This window comes from Carlito syrichta, unplaced genomic scaffold, assembly GCF_000164805.1.
Source record: "Carlito syrichta isolate Samal-C Ts95f unplaced genomic scaffold, Tarsius_syrichta-2.0.1 Scaffold288962, whole genome shotgun sequence".
Lineage (NCBI taxonomy): Eukaryota > Metazoa > Chordata > Mammalia > Primates > Tarsiidae > Carlito > Carlito syrichta.
Window position 1 is genome coordinate 180985 of NW_007233058.1, and position 16321 is coordinate 197305.

The 16321-nt window shown below is 38.2% G+C and overlaps 1 protein-coding gene across 1 annotated transcript in view; it reads right to left on the reverse strand.

The window, feature by feature from the left end:
- The window catches only part of EXOC2 (exocyst complex component 2), a gene marked incomplete at its 5' end in the record, with an annotated part of 84075 nt that overhangs the window by 45432 nt on the left and 22322 nt on the right, over positions 1-16321 (reverse strand). The window contains 2 exons of the mRNA XM_008054025.1: positions 4470-4611; positions 11926-12042. Coding sequence (XP_008052216.1) covers positions 4470-4611; positions 11926-12042 — 259 coding nt within the window. The remainder of the gene's footprint in view (positions 1-4469; positions 4612-11925; positions 12043-16321) is intronic.

Genomic DNA, 16321 nt, shown 5'->3' on the forward strand with positions numbered 1-16321 from the left:
AAAAATCACTATATGACTATGTAAGGCTGAGGTTCAGTTAGTAATCATGAAGCCAAAACTACACAAAGAACAGAACTAAATATAGTTTATAAAAGTGAAACAAACACCAAAAACTTTTAAGTGCTTTAAGAATCTGAGAAAAAAGCTGGGCTCGGTGGCTCAGCCTGTAATCCCGTGCTTTGGAAGGCTAAGGTGAGTGGATTGCCTAAGCCCATGGGTTTGAGACCCGTCTGGGCAACTTGGTGAGACTTCATCTCTACAATAAATCAAAAAATTAGCCGGGCGTGGTAGCATGCACCTGTAGTTCCGGCTACTTAAAAGGCTGAGGTGGAAGGATCGCCGGAACCCAGCAAGTTGAGGCTGCGGTGGCCGGGAGCGGCCACTGCACTCCAGTCTGGGTGACAGAGTGAGACTCCAATCAAAAAAAAAAAAAAAAGAATCTGAGAAAGAGTATATAAATTGCAGGCATTATGGTGCCATGTATCATTTGCTTGTGAAAGAAAGTTTATCTTAAGAAAAAACAAAAACAAAAAAATGAACTATGTTTTTTTTTTTTTTTTAAAAACCACTTAATGTTATGCGGCCAGTAAAATTTTAATTTTGTTTAAAAAAATCATCTGAGGTGACAAAATATTATTTTTTTTTCCAGGATCACCTTGCAAGAAGAGATAAACTACTATTAAGATCAATCTTGTGATTATTTATAGGTTCTAATCATAATTCACATCAGAGACATACTAGTTCAGTATCATGGCTATAAAAATATGAAGATACTAGAGAAAGAACTCTGACACCTTAAATAAATATTCCAGTGAAGGACTTGAAAATTCCAAGTCATCACCATCTGATTGGACACAGTAAAAACCCTAGTCTGGCACTGCCATTCATACCTACTGTCCTGTTGTCACAACTCCCTGAAGTGCTGCCACAGGATCCACAGACATGTAACAATGCGTGGCAGTCAGTGCACTTGAATTAATGTGACCTAACAGTACCCTTCAGGAAACACAGGCCTTCATAGATGTCTCTTTTCCAGAGAACCCCTTAAGAGGTGGACAGATGAGAAAGAAGACTTGCCTTCCACCCAACAGGAGTGCTTTTCTGCTGCTGCTGGTGTCCAGCGTGCACCAATACAGCCTCACTGTTTGTGAAGGGTCCTGCTCAGGATCAAGTGAATCCTGTTTCTCAGTAATAACTGGAAATTTCAATGAAGTCAGACATGAACCACTGTTTGTGGAGACTGAAACTCATTGGCCAACTCTAATTTGTTATTCTAATTTGCACTGAAGTATAGGAAACATGGAATGACTGTCAAGATTTTTCCTATTCTCACAGAAACATCACAAATAATTTAATAACGTTGAATACAAATAAAATAAGAATGATTTCGGCCAGGCTCGGTGGCTCAGCCTGTAATCCCGCGCCTTTGGGAGGCTGAGGTGAGTGGATTGCCTGAGCCCGCGGGTTCGAGACCCGCCTGGGCAACGAGACCTCATCTCTACAATAAATAAAAAAATCAGCCAGGCGTGGTAGTGCATGCCTGTAATTCCGGCTATTTGGAAGGCTGAGGCAGAAGGATCGCCGGAGCCTAGCAGGTTGAGGCCGGAAGCAGCCACTGCACTCCAGTCTGGGCGACAGAGTGAGACTCCAACTCAAAAAAAAAAAGAATTATTTCAGTTTTCAGTGCTAATGGTTAATATCCTTACATGCTAATCATTGAGGAGAATAGGAATTTTAATTTTAACAAAATTCCATTAAACTATCACTGAAAAATGTATCATTTTTTGCATAGTGATGCCACATAGAATTGCTGATGTGTTAGATATACTTAATAGTTAATATATAATATTAATATGTAAAAGTTAATAGGTATACTTAATAATTAATTAAAATTGCATTTTAACTGAAATGCAATTGCTCAAATTTAGAGAGTGCACACAGTTACTATATGAGAATTTACAGAAGACAAGTAAAAGGCCGCTAACATACTTATTTTAATTCAAACAGATATTACCCATTGTGTACTCTTTATTAAAATGTTAATGAGAAGATAAACATAAACTAGAACATGGCACGAGATACTTTTCTATTGAAAAAATTTTTGAGAAAATTATTACAAGATCATATAACAAACACCTGGAAGTTTTAGAAAAATATTAAATTAATAAACTGCCAATCTTCATTCACCCAGCACACATACACAGAGCATCTTCTCTGTGTCAGGACTATACCAGGAAACACTGGAAATGCAGACACCAAAGGCATGACCTCTGTAGGGTGGCTGTCCAGCAAGAAGGTAGACAGTGACAGAACACTTGAATACTTTCTATGTACACAGGGATGAAGGTTTGTCGACCTGACCTGAAGGCATGTAGAAGAAGCAGGGAGAACTACTAGAGGACACAGGGCCTGGGAGGGCAGAAGTGGGATGGGAAAACAGGTGGGGCCAGAGGAAGTGAGCACAAGGCTCACCATACCAGGTACCCAGTCTGCTGCTGTCTGGAGGAAATACTTGAAGTCAAGGTGACTCACAGCAGTATAGGGAGTACAGTCCACCCTATCTGCCCATGGGTTCGAACAACCAAAAATGGAAAATATTTAGGGGAAAAAATGGGTGGTTGTGTCTGTACTGAATGTGTGCAGACTTGTTTCTTGTCATTATTTCCCCTAAGCAATACATTAAAACATCTATTTACATAGTATTTACACAGTAGTAGTATAAGCAATCTAGAGAAGATTTAAAGTACACAGGAGATTGTGCAAGGTTATATGCAAATATTACACCAATTTATATAAGTAATTTGAGCATCCGTGGATTTTGGTATCTGCAGGAATCCTGAAACCAATTCACAATGGACACTAAGGGACAACTGTATAAGTCATAGCACAAAGAAGTCCAGGGTCAGTCTGAAGGAGAATGAGTCACCCTGAAGGGTTTTCAGCAGGGGACTAACAGGATCCAGTTCATATTTTGGAAGAATGAGCTTTTACAAAGACAGGGTGGGCTGGGTAGAGTGGCTCATGCCTGCAATCCCAGCACTTTGGGAGGAAGGTTGGGGGCAGCTTGAGGCCAGGAGTTTGAGACCAGCCTGGGGAACACCACAAAACACTGTTTCTAAAAGAAAAAAAGAAAAGAAAAAGCAGAGGAGGAGTACAGTAGAAGAGAGGCTGCTGTGTGGGCTAGGGGCAGTATGTGGGGCGAGCCATGGGGCTGAGGACTGCCACAGCACAGCTTCCCAGATGTTACCATGATAGGAAGATACTAAAAGAATTTTAATCAAGATACTGGTAGAATCTGATTTGGACTTTAAAAAAAGATACTTGGGGTATGAGCTGTAATCAAATTTGGTCACAGTCAATCAAGTATTATATAGAAAAGTAATGGAGTTGAAGGGAAGAAAGTCAATTATGGCCAGCTGGAAGAAAAGACCTCATATGACTACAATGACTGTGATTTCAGAAAACTAAATAATTGTGGTCACATTAAGTAACTGTGGTGAATTTAATGATTCTTGTTTTTAGTTTAGACTTTTGGCATCACTATATATGAATATTATACAATAAAAATCAAAGGCATCTAAATAGTAAACAATCTTATCATCACCTAATAAAAGCACTACACAATAAAAACAAAAGGCGATTAAAGTGATTGGTTAAAAGAATGACGATTAAGCCAAATCTGTAAACAAGTCCTGGGACATCTACATATATACATTCTTTAAAAACCTATGTCTAATATGAGCATGACCATTTCTATGTAAGACCATTTCCAGATAAAAACAAACAGCTTGGTTTTATGTATTCCACACTATTTTATAAAAAAAAAAAAAAAGCTATTTTGTCAATCAAAAAATGTATTTGATTCAGAAAGCAATAGTTTTTAAAATATATATTTTGAAGTGATTTAAGTGACTTTCATTTGCTATCACAAAGATAATACCAGAACTGTGTCAGTCATTCTTCTGTGGCTCAATTTTCTTTGCTAAATTGCTATAATAATCTTACTCCTACACATTTTCCTTCTATCCTTCACCTTTTCAGCATTAGTAATTAGGTTTTACATAGAAGTGAACAGGTTTTTTAAATAAAATTTTTGATGATGATCACAAGGTCATTGCATAAAACTCACACGTGGTCACTCTATTATATTTATGCAAAAAGGATAAGAAGTATGTGTTTCTAAATGATCAATTATTCTAAGGTATGATTAATTATTCCTGAAATTTAAGAACAACTTTAAGCCACTGAGTATTGACAATAAAAAGTATATTAAATTACAAACTATCCAAGAAATAAGCTTAAGTTGTAATAAAAAGTTAAAATCAAGCTAATTCCCCACCCTCAGTAGGTATAAAAAACTTAAACAGAAAAGCATTTTCAGCATACATTAATTGATAAAAGCACACCACACCTATCATCTAGATACATTAGATTACTCTCAGAAAAATTCAGTGACTTTATTTCCTTACCTGTTGGAGACAGGCAGTCCTTCCAATCAAAATAGCCTGCATAAATTCCAGGTTCTAAGGAGCCAACGATGGGATCTGCCTTTAGCTCAATGTAACTTTCAAAGAGTCTTTGGTCTAGTTCTTTCAGTGAGGTCATGCTAACCTATAAACACATATGAAAGAGTATGAGATGTCTATTAGAGGGATATGGAAAAAGTAAGACAATGTTAATAAATACTTCAATGTATTTTAAAAGCACTTCTAAATTTTTCTACAAACCACATGATGTTTATTTTACCTATATTCAGTAATAAAGACAACTTTTGGCATAGTTATTTTGCAGATAAAAAATAATCCCTATATATGAACTACAGCTCATCTTTGAGAACACTAAGCTTTCATATCTGTAAGGAGAGCAAAAGGCAGTATGAATACTAAATTGTAATAGGCGGTAAACGACAACAAAAAGGGAGTCATTTAAAATAATACAATTGTGTTTTTCCATATTAATTACTCCATTTGAAAAGTATCATTGATAGAAAATAAACCTGTTCTGACACTCTAGCAACACAAATGGAGTTTCTGTGACTTCTTCTTGCAGTCGTAACTCGGCCTGCATGCATTGGGATGGGCCAAATGCTGATGAGGCCCTAGGTTCTAAGGCAGCTCCATGGAGAGATCAGGCACAGGTCACTCTCTAATGGGCAGAAGACACTCAAAACCTCTAGTAGAGTCCTGATGTAAGGAATATAAAGTGGCAGGTCCTTGGTACAGCTCAGCTCACATGGACTGTGGGTTTCTGAGGGAAGAGGCGGCTAGCATTAGCCCTGCGTGGGTATGCCTGGTACTACTGGCACCCAGGAGGCCAGATGTGGTAGAAGAGTGGGTAGAATCCCAAGTATTGGGGAACTAAGATTCTATAGGCCCAGACGCCTCTGCAGTGGATGCTTCTGAATTTTGGTCTGAGGGTCACAGGTTTTTTCTCTCCAACACCAGGCCTGAACTTCAACAAGCTGACAAGGAAAACTAAGACATCTCAGGGTGTCAGCTGCTATATACAGGAACATACATTAAGGAGTGAGATTTAGTTGCAGGGCCAGGTACGGTGGCTCATGCCTATACTCCCAGCACTTTGGGAGGTGAGGTGGATGAACTGTTTGAGCTCAGGAGCTCAAAACCAGCCTGGGCAACATAGCAAGATCTTATATCCACAAAAAGTAAAAATATTAACCATGGTGGAATGCGCCTATAGTCCCAGCTACTCAGGGCTGGGGCAGAAGGCTGAGCTCAGGAATTTGAGGCTGCGATGAGCCATGGTCATGCCACCACTGCCCTCCAGCTTGGATGACAGGGTGAGACAAAAGCAACAACTTGAACAGGAAAAATCATGAAAACCCTGAACGGGATTAAAGTTCAACATGAAGCAAGATTTTATGGAGCTAAAACACAATTTCCAAAGCGAACAACTGTGTAGATTAACTTAAGGAACTACGAGTTACTAATCAGACTGAATTGAAATGCAAGATCTACTTCAGAGCACAGAGAAAAAGTGTAAAGAGATAGAAATTAAGAAAGATGAGACTTAAAGATGCATCCAAGAGCTCTAATATGCCCAAAACAGAAATTCAAGAAGAGAAAAATGAGTAGTTACAAAAAAGGTAAAAAATAGATTTTTTATGTTCTCAACAAAAAAGAAATGGTAAGTTGATGGATATGTCAATTAGATTGACTGACTCTTTCTACAATGTATATATAAGAGACATCATACTGTATCCCAGAAATATACACAGTTATTATTTTTTAAAAATAAATAATACAACAGAAAAGAAAGAATAAGTCCCATGTCTGGCTTACTGGCTTGCTGACTCAGTGACTATAAACTAAGGCAGGAAACACATAAGAGAGAAGGTGGTCTAAAGGAGAAAGATAACTTTGCTTTGACAGGTTGATTTGAAATCCCAATGGAAACTTCTAGTGAAGATGTTTGTAGAAAGTGGATCTAAGGTCTAGGAATGACATGCAAGTTGGAGATAAAGAATATGGAAATCCTGGGATCAGTGACGGATGAGGTTGTGGAGGTAGATAACGGTAGATAAAAAAACTGTACCAAGTAAGGACACAGCAAATCATATGCCCAGAAGGCAGAAATATTGAGGGAATGCTGAGAGAGAAACATTTATGTGGACTGCATCTTATCTGCTAGAACTTAGAGTTTTCAGTGTAGGAACCCCACACCCTACCCAAGTGGAAAACTGGTCGTTTTACACTCTACTTCCTGCAATTCTCACCTCTCAGGAGAGACACAGAGTCCCTTCTCAACTCTCGAAACAGCATCTAGTATGTGATGCCTTATACCCTTTCCTGCTTGCGGAAGTTTTTCTACATTACTTTCTGTGTTGGGGAAGCAATACTTTATACATTACTAGGATCTTGAGTCCTTCCTACTGTACATCTATGCATATTTGATTCTTTTTTCTCTTCCCATTTGTACAAGGAACTTGAAGCAGCTAAAGGGGGTTAAAAAAAAACCAAACCCAGTGTTTATTAGACAGGGACACATCTGATCAACTTACAATTTGTCTGTAAGATCTTAAATTCTAAAACAGATTAATTTACAAATAATTTATTATGTAAAAAATTTATAAACAAAATTTAGCCAATTCAGACTTACAAAGTGATGAGAAAAAGAAACAAACATATATATACAGATAAACCACAGGAAGGATATAAACTGTACTCATTTGCATCTATGAATTCAAATGGCTTACAAGTTGAAATTAAAGAATTATATCTGATTAAGCAAAAAATAATCAAATATGTAAAATATAGTATATATACTTCAAGCAATGAAAAGTCTTTTAAAAAGGATCTCTTCCCTGGACTTATAAAACAAAGGAGCCACCCTCTCCATACCTCCCATGTTAGTATTTCTATAAGAGATTTAGAGGCCTAAAATAAAACTTCAATCAAAAAATGTAATGCCAGACTTAAATATATTCCCTGGTCAGGAGAAATTCTGCAATTATAAAAAACTTCAAATTAGATATTTGTTTTCTTAAAGACGAGAATAGGTTATAATAGAATTGTATATATTTTTAAAAATTTCCTGGAATTATATAATTATAGCTAGCAAAAGTTTAAGCACACAGCTCTGGTTTCCTTTCTCAAAGGTACTGAAAAATTTGACTTGTGATAGATTTGGTTTGCATTCTTAAAATGCAAAACTCTGTATTTCTTAACTAAGTGCCTTCAAAATTAGTTTTTACAATATATGAACAGTCAATAAACAGAAGAAAAGGTGCTAACTTCCTAAAAAGGGAAAGCCATGAAAATTAAAATACAATGAAAGAATATTTTTACCTATCAAATTCAAAATTGTATAGGAAAATGATGGCAAAAATGCTGAGGTCAGTTTCCGAAAAGCAACCTGGCCATATTTATCATATGTATTTAGAGCTACGAGTCTACTTCTAGGAGTCTATTGTGAGGAATTAATTAGACATATGATCAAAGATTATCTTCATCTCTCAGAAACATCAAGAAAAATCGAAAATAACTTTAAGGTTGCTAGTAGAAGAAAAGCTAAAAAAAAAAAAAAAAAGACACATTCACACTAAATATTACAAAGCCATTAAACTCATATTTTACAAAAATATTTAATGAAAGTGGAAAAGTGTTCACAACAGAATATTCAATAGAAAAAACAATGTCAATTGAATTCAGAAAAGTGTTTCACATTTTTATAACATAAATGTATAGAATTTATGAAATACTGTTTACTATTAATACTAAAATAGTAGTGTTTATCTTTGGTTGGTGCATTACAGATAATTATGTTTTTAGACTTCTGATAGATAATTTTTATTGACTGATTTATTTTTAGACCTCTGAGTATTTTTCATTTTTAAAAATAATAGTTAAATCATACATTCATAAAGAGAAAAAAACGCATGGCTGGAAAAAAAAATTTCAAGGACTTGAGAAAAGGTTAAACGGCACTGACTGTATACACAGAAATGAAATGTATGCATGATAGGATGCTTGTTGCTGGCACCTGTTAGGATCCAAACAGCACCAAGTCCACTGAAGGCTTATAATATGGCTATTTTAAAGAAGGAAGCTCACAGAACAGGATGATTTGGGTACCCAGATCTTATGAATTACCACTCAATGTTGTTTCATAAAGGCCAAAACAATATAATCAACCAGCTCCAGATCCTATTATCATCTGTTTGGTATACAACTTTGGATTACACAGGTCCACTCAAACATGGATTTTCTTCCACCTGTGCCACCCGACGAGGATGAAGATTTCTTGAATAATCCACTTTCACTTAACAAATAGTAAATACATTTTCTCTTTCTTACGTTTTAAGTAACATTTTCTTTTCTCTAGCTTACTTTATTAAGAATAGGGTATACAATATATGTAACATACAAAATATGTGTCAATCGACTATGTTATTGGTAAGGTTTCTGGTAAAGAGTAGGCTATTAGTAGTTACGTTTTTGGAAGTCAAAAGTTATACTTGGATTTTCAACTGTGTGGGGATTCAGTGCCCTTAATCCCCAGGGTTGTTCAAGAATCAACTGTATTTTCTTTTTTTTGAGTTGGAGTCTCACTCTATCGCCCAGACTGGAATGCAGTGGCTGCTCCTGGCCACTGCAGCCTCGACATGCTGGGCTCCGGCGATCCTTCGCCTCAACCTTCCAAGTAGCTGGAATTACAGGTGTGTGCTACCATGCCCGGGTAATTTTTTGATTTATTGTAGAGATGAGGTCTCTCCAAGTTACCCAGGTGGGTCTCGAACCTGCGGGCTCAGGCAATCCACTCACCTCAGCCTCCCAAGGCGCGGAATTAAAGGCTGAGCCACCGAGCCCAACTCGACTGTATTTTCTTTTTTTTTATTTTTTGAGTTGAGTCTCACTCGGTCGCCCAGACTGGAGTGCAGTGGCCGCTCCTGGCCACCGCAGCCTCGCCTGCTGGGCTCCAGTGATCCTTCCACCTCAGCCTTCCGAGTAGCCGAATTACAGGCATGCGCTACCACACCCGGCTGATTTTTTTTATTTTTATTGTAGAGATGAGGTCTCGCTGCCCAGGCGGGTCTCGAACCCACGGTCTCAGGCAATCCACTCCCCTCAGCCTCCCAAAGGCGCGGGATTACACCGAGCCCGGCTTCAACTGTATTTTCATGAGAACACTTTTATTTATTTTAAGATGCATAGTGCTGGATCAGAAATCATTCTGAATTTAGAATAAGAAAACTTAATTTTGAGTCCTGCCTTACTCTGTTACTTGCAGGTCAAGTCCTTGACCTCTTTTGAGTATCTCTTCCTATGAAGAATATGAGGCTAGTAATACCACCCTTAGTTATTTCTCAGGATTATTTGCATCCAATAAAACTGTGCATATGAAATCAATCTACCCTTAAGTGGCACTGATCATTAAATCTTAATAAACTACAAAACACATGGTTATTTGTATACTATTCTTATATTAATTCAATTTTACTTTTGAAGGTGAGGAATAAGGTAAAGGGAATTAAAAAGTGGTCCTTTTCGTGCTTCTGCTGGGAGACGTACCAAGAAAGAAAGAGAAAATATACCTGGAAAAAGCCTTCTGGCTCATTCTAAAGGAGGTCTGAGAAAAGGTCTGGTGACCAGTGATACCATGTGAAGAGCCCACAATGGAACATCATCTCCAGGAGCAGAAACAGAGAGAAAACAAATAAACTATCCACTGGGATCTCTATGCTTTGTGATTTTTCTGGAATCTATGCATCTAGAGTTCTTTCATTTGAAAGGGGAACTATAAGAAATAATGGCAGCCAGGAGTCTTTTTCCTTTAATGACAGAAATATATCTGACTTGGCTGACATCATAAAATTAAGAGACTTACACAATAGACTCAAAAGTTAATAAAATCATTGCAAATGTTATAGTCTAAATCTAGCATTGTCTTTCATTTTACAAACAATTGAATAATTTCAAAATATTCAAGATGGTCAATTACAAAAAAAAAAAAAAAATTCTAGGTGGGAATATAGTCCATAATTTATTCTAAGTTGTACTCTCAGACTCCCAGATCTTTCATATTATTTTGGATCCAAATGATCTGGACAAACAGCAGGAAGGATATCAAAAAACCTTTTTTTAAATGTCAACTTCATTTTACTTCTTAATGAAGTCGTAAATAGTTCCTACTTATTGCTAAACAAAAACCGAGACCAAACTTATTGCTTCTCCTACATGCAATTCCTAATCAGTTAACATATTTTAAAATGATAAATAAAATTTCTCCAGTGAATATACTCATGTCATTACTGTTGTTGCAGTATAAAAACAAAGTATCCACATTCTGTAAATAGTAATGTTTTACTGCAAGATAGCACTTTGCAATTCTCAACACAAAAATTTCTGGAAATAAACTAGACATTTGGCCCTAAAGCCTTAAGTCACAGCATTTCTCATCAGGATGATTAATCTTTACGAAAAGGCAGGAAAACAAGACAGAGCCGCCCACTTTGACATTTTCATTCTTTGAAAAAAAAAAAAAAATCCCAATCTAGTTCATGAACTGGAACTATCATTTGAAAAAAGTCGATAATCCATCAAGAGTACATGTTGATGATAAGATTAACAAGATCACTATCTTTCTTATTCTTTGCATTGAGAAAACTGTACTGACATTATAAAGTGGTTCTAGCAGAGTTTTTACTCAGAAATCTGATAAACCTTTGCCCAGCAACCAACCAACCTTTAATAGCAAGGTTACCTCATATTTTCCTTTTATGCTTACTTGAAAAAAAGATAAACAACAAAGTATAACATTAAAACACTACATTAATTTCTACAGGACTCATTTTTGTCCAACTTTTCTACACCCAGCTATTAGAGAGTTGGGAGTATGAATTTTTCAGATAAAATGCTAACTACCTTACAGTGGCTATAAGCTGGGCACATATACGCATGCACCTGCAAGTGTGTGTACACATGTAAGAAAGTAGAGCAAAAGCATCCTTGTGGTGACATGGAAAGGGAGAGAGTGAGAAGAGTGTGATTAAGCAGGAAGAGGTTGTCTGCAGGCTCAGGGAGTGTGTTGTTGGCAGTCTCTAAAAACTTTCATATAAAAGGAGCCAAATCTTAGATAATTCTTGAAGATTTGGGTTTGCTGCCTTTCTATCCTTATTTACTTCCCTCACTTTTAAACAATTTAGGTGGGAGTAAGCCAACTCTCACCTTGAGAGATCTTAGCTCTAGAGAGGAGGAGGAAATCTTAAATTAAACCCAAGGTGCATCCTGAGAAGTAAGGGAGTCAGAAGACAGTGTAGGTGAGGGTGAGAAGGGAGCATGGGTATAAGAAGGGCAAGTGGAGGGAGTAAGCACAGGTAAGCAAAGTAAAACAGGCCTGACAAAATAGTTGGGAAACTAAGGTGCTAAAACAACCAACTTATCCATTTAAAATTAGCCTACTTACCTGTGTTATTTTTTCTATTCCCTGGAAGTTGTGCTTTTCAAAATGTTCCGCTATATTTAGGAAGGTGTGACGTTCTAGATAGCAGCAGTTACTTAGAACTATCAAAAGTCGCTGTTCCTAAAAGCAGAACAAAATTTGACAAAACTACATTGATAGTAACAAATTGAGAGTTTAACAGATAACACTTATCATTTATTAAGTTTAATTATAAGCTCTTGCTATTTCATATCAATATTCTATGCTTTGCTTTTCTTGGCTGTGTCTTTCTCAATATAATAAAAAGAGAAAAATAATACAATTCTACAACTCTACTACTTGCTCACTATTACACAATACACTAAACAGTCAAATAATATTTCCTTTACAACTTAATAGCAGTATGGAAAAATAGATTGATAAAATCCAATCTATCAGCAGTTTTTCTAATGAAAGGAGTTCTAACTTTATTGTTTAATTTACTTAATATTTTGTGTATACAAAAGGCTACAGGAATATTTGTAATACAAATTTCCTTAAAATGCAAAAGCTATTAGAGAATAGTTTTTAAATTTTTCATGACCTGGAGGAGAATTACATGGTCATACATCTATACAATGGGCTCCTTCGAAAAGAGAGGCCTTTAAGACTTCTTTGTAAATGCAGGAGGAAGACTAGGAACAATCTCCCTCTAATAGTCATATTGGTCACCAAGGTCAGAAGGCTCCTCCACAGGAAATGGTCACTGTAGCCATGGGGAGGGGGTAGAACCCACTTACTGCTATATTCTTCAGGATTCTGTCCACTGAAAGTAATTTCTTACAAAAAATCGCCAGACCCAAATGCTGATGAATACTATATCCTTTTACAGTTCAGAATAACTATTTTTGTCAAAAAGATTCCAGGAGTGGCCCATGTGCTGCTGGTGTGGTTCACCAAGAGTCCTGTCCAGTGCTCCCGCAGGCTGGAACAGCTGTGTCTAATAAGGGGCTTTGACTTAGATCCCTTGACAAAAACTATGGCAAAAGTCACTTTCTAGGAGAAGTTCTCACCCACAGTTTGCCGACTCTTTCTGTATATAATCAGAATAACTTACACTGAAATAATTCAATGGTCAATGTGTAAACAAACAGGTTTCTCTTCTTTGAAGTATGTGGACCAAAAATGAACAACTAGTCTTTCAATCCAACTGTCATGCATATCTTGTATCTCCCAAGAATTTCTTTTAGCTAAATTAAATTTCCAAAAACTTTCTAGATTTCTTCATTTAAAATATCCTTCTTTATTTCTGGCAGAATGTGGCCCATTCATTGCCTTATTTGACCATCAATATAAGCAAAAGGCTGAGAAATTACTAAAAGACCTTCACACAAGTCAAAGGTTGTTAATGACCCTAAATTAATCTATGGATGGGAAATGGAATATAAAACAAGGTAAATAATCCTTCCCACATTTTGTGCATAAATAGCAAGAGGGAAATTAGAAAGAGGCCAGATGTAGTGGAGGCCCACACCTATAATCTCAGCATTTTGGGAGGCTGAGGAGGGAGGAAAGCTTGAGCCCAGGGGTTCAAAACAGGCCTAGGAAACACAGCAAAACCTCTTATCTACAAGAAATCAAAAAATTAGCCAGCCATGGTGGTGCACCCTGTAGTCCCAGCTATTAGGGAGACTGAGAAGGAAAGACTGACTAAGCCGAGGCTGCAGTGAGCCATGGTCATGTCACTGAGTGAAACCCAATTCAAAAAAAAGAGGGAGGGAGGGAGGGAGAAAGGGAAGGGCTGGGCAAAGGGAGCCTAGGTCCCTTTACAGGTTTAAAAAAAAAAAAAAAAAACCTAGAAAGAAGTGACCAAGCACTGGAAATGTGCATAGGAGAGGCTGGGGATGGTGAGGCCATACGACTCCCTCTCACCCCAAGGCTGGACATACCATTGTATAGTCCTTGTAAAGACAAGGCATCAAGTACACAAGATTTTCATCAGCCACTCAAAACTGCTTCTCAGTTTTAAAATCAATCCTTAAGTACTTTTCCTTCAAGAGCCAAACCTCCTTATCTAGCAGACCTGAACCTGTCACATCCTCTCTGCCCCACTAATTAATTCTCATTACTTGATTTCTCCCATTGTACTATAAGCACGGTTGTTCAAAAGTAGAAAAAGCATTTGAGTGATTTAAGGTCCTACTCAATGAGTGTATCTGCTTCTTAGATCTAATCAATTAAATGAAATAAAAGTGGGAGGAACAACTGAATAAAACAATCAAATGCTTAAACTGGATGACTAATCAAAAGATCTTTAAAAACTTAAGTAAAGGAATATGGTCTTATGCATCATGTCAGTCATTCCTCACAGCCTCTCTGCAACACTAGCATCACCACCAGTTTGGTTCAGAACACTGGACCTGGATGCCCCTCAGAATGTCACTACTAAGGAGCACGCCAAGATGTGAACCAATGTTTTCTGACTCTGAACCTAGGTCTCATTCTTACCGTAAGACTCTAAGATCTTAATAATTGGAGAGGATAAGTCAAATCTAATGAGATCCTCCAATGGGAAAAAGAGAGGAACTGGGTCAGATTCAAAGGAACACTGTTTAGAGAGTAAAATGGGAGATAGGAGGTCCTTTGACCAACAGAAGAATATGAGAAATGCTGAGGGGAGGGTTGGTGGAGAGCTGGTTCAATGTGAGTCAGCAGAGCCGCAGCCTCGGGCACTCGCAGGAGCCCAGGTAGATTTTGTGCTCCCCTGAAGAGATATAGGAGCAGACTCAGAGGGCCACCACACGTCAAGGGGCATGCACACACCAGCAGTCTGAGGTGTTATCCAGGAGAAGGACTAGGAACACACAGCTGTGCTCTCCAACACTGAAGAGGTAAGGACACAGAAATCAGGCTTCTCTGAAAGACCCAGAAGAACACACGGTGGCCGGACAGCTGGGCAGGCCTCTCCTCATCCTGGAGGCTCCTCCTTTAGTCCTCGCTCTCTGCAGGCCACCATCTTCTTTCTTGGCAGCCCCTCCGAGGAAGCGCTCCTGCTGCCCACCCACCAGATGTGTGTGTTCACCATCCCAAGCTCCTCAGCCTTCACACTGTGAATTCTACTTGTGCTTAAATGTTCTTTCCCATAAGTCTTGGGAATACTGCTCTATTGGGATCTCCTATCACTTTGATCATTCCTCTTCAGGCATGCTGAAGCCCTGTTTCTAGGTACCTCTTAAATACTGGCATCCCAGTATTACTTGCCTCTATTTGGTCTTTCTCACACCCTACCAGTATAGGGCCCACCAGCTCCCCTCATTTTCTTTCTGTATCCTGACTGAGGGGCACAAAGTGCCATGGCTGCTTTGTGATCTAGCCAACTGCCTGCTTTCTCTGGCAGGCTTGTGCCTACGCCAGGCCTCAAACATTCTCAGGCACTAATAAAGCTCTTTGAGCTGTTGCCTGAAAACACAGAAACCTCAAGCATGCTAAATAGGTAGGAATGAGCCCTATCCTGAACCAGATGCCTGAAGCCCTCATAGGAGCTTGTTGCTTACGCACTCGAGCAGAATATCTCCTCTTGCTTCCCCTGAGAGCAGACGCTGCAGCCCCCACTGTGTGCAAGCTCCCCTGATGCCCTGAAAGAATCACTCTGGTGTTCAGTGCTTCTTTCTCTGGAATCCCATCTGACTCCATCTCTGGACAGTTTGGGGCAGTCCCTTGCAGGAACCCCCCAACCCCTCTGCCACCACTTTTAGGGCAATTCCAGCTGAGAGTCTGGACAAAACAACAGTATTTTACTTGGTATTCTTATCTACCCAAGCTTCATATTGTTTATGTACTGCTGATTCATAAATATTAGGGGTTCCAAAAAATGTATACATATTTTAAGAGATGTTATCTAAGTATTCCTTTTAGAAGTTGAATTGAATTATGGTAGCAATGTGTAGTATGATGTTCACTCAAAAGACGGCATTAATCAAATGAATGCTAGCATCACTAAGCAACAGGTAGGACAGTCAAAGAAAATGGCATTCAAGGAGCACAAGACCATTTTGAAGTGGTATTTGAAATTCGAGAACATTGCAGAAGTGCAACGACAATAGAGCCAAGTATGCAACAGAACCTTCAACATACCTAACAACTGCACACATTTGTAGTAAGTTTGAAACTCATGGTACTGTGTGTGATATGCACAAGGGAAGATCCAGGAGGCCTCACACAGCAACAAGTCCTGTGGTAGGCTGCCATAATCAGAAGTGTCTGGACACTGATGGTAACCATTTTGAGTACCTCTTGAAATAGTAGAAGTCAAACATGACTTGTATTCATCTTTTGTTACAACTTTTTAATAGTTTTTTCCTTTCTTAAAATGTGTATACATTTTTTCGGGCACCCTCTGCATGTATCCTGGCATCCAGATAAGTGTATCCGATCACCCACT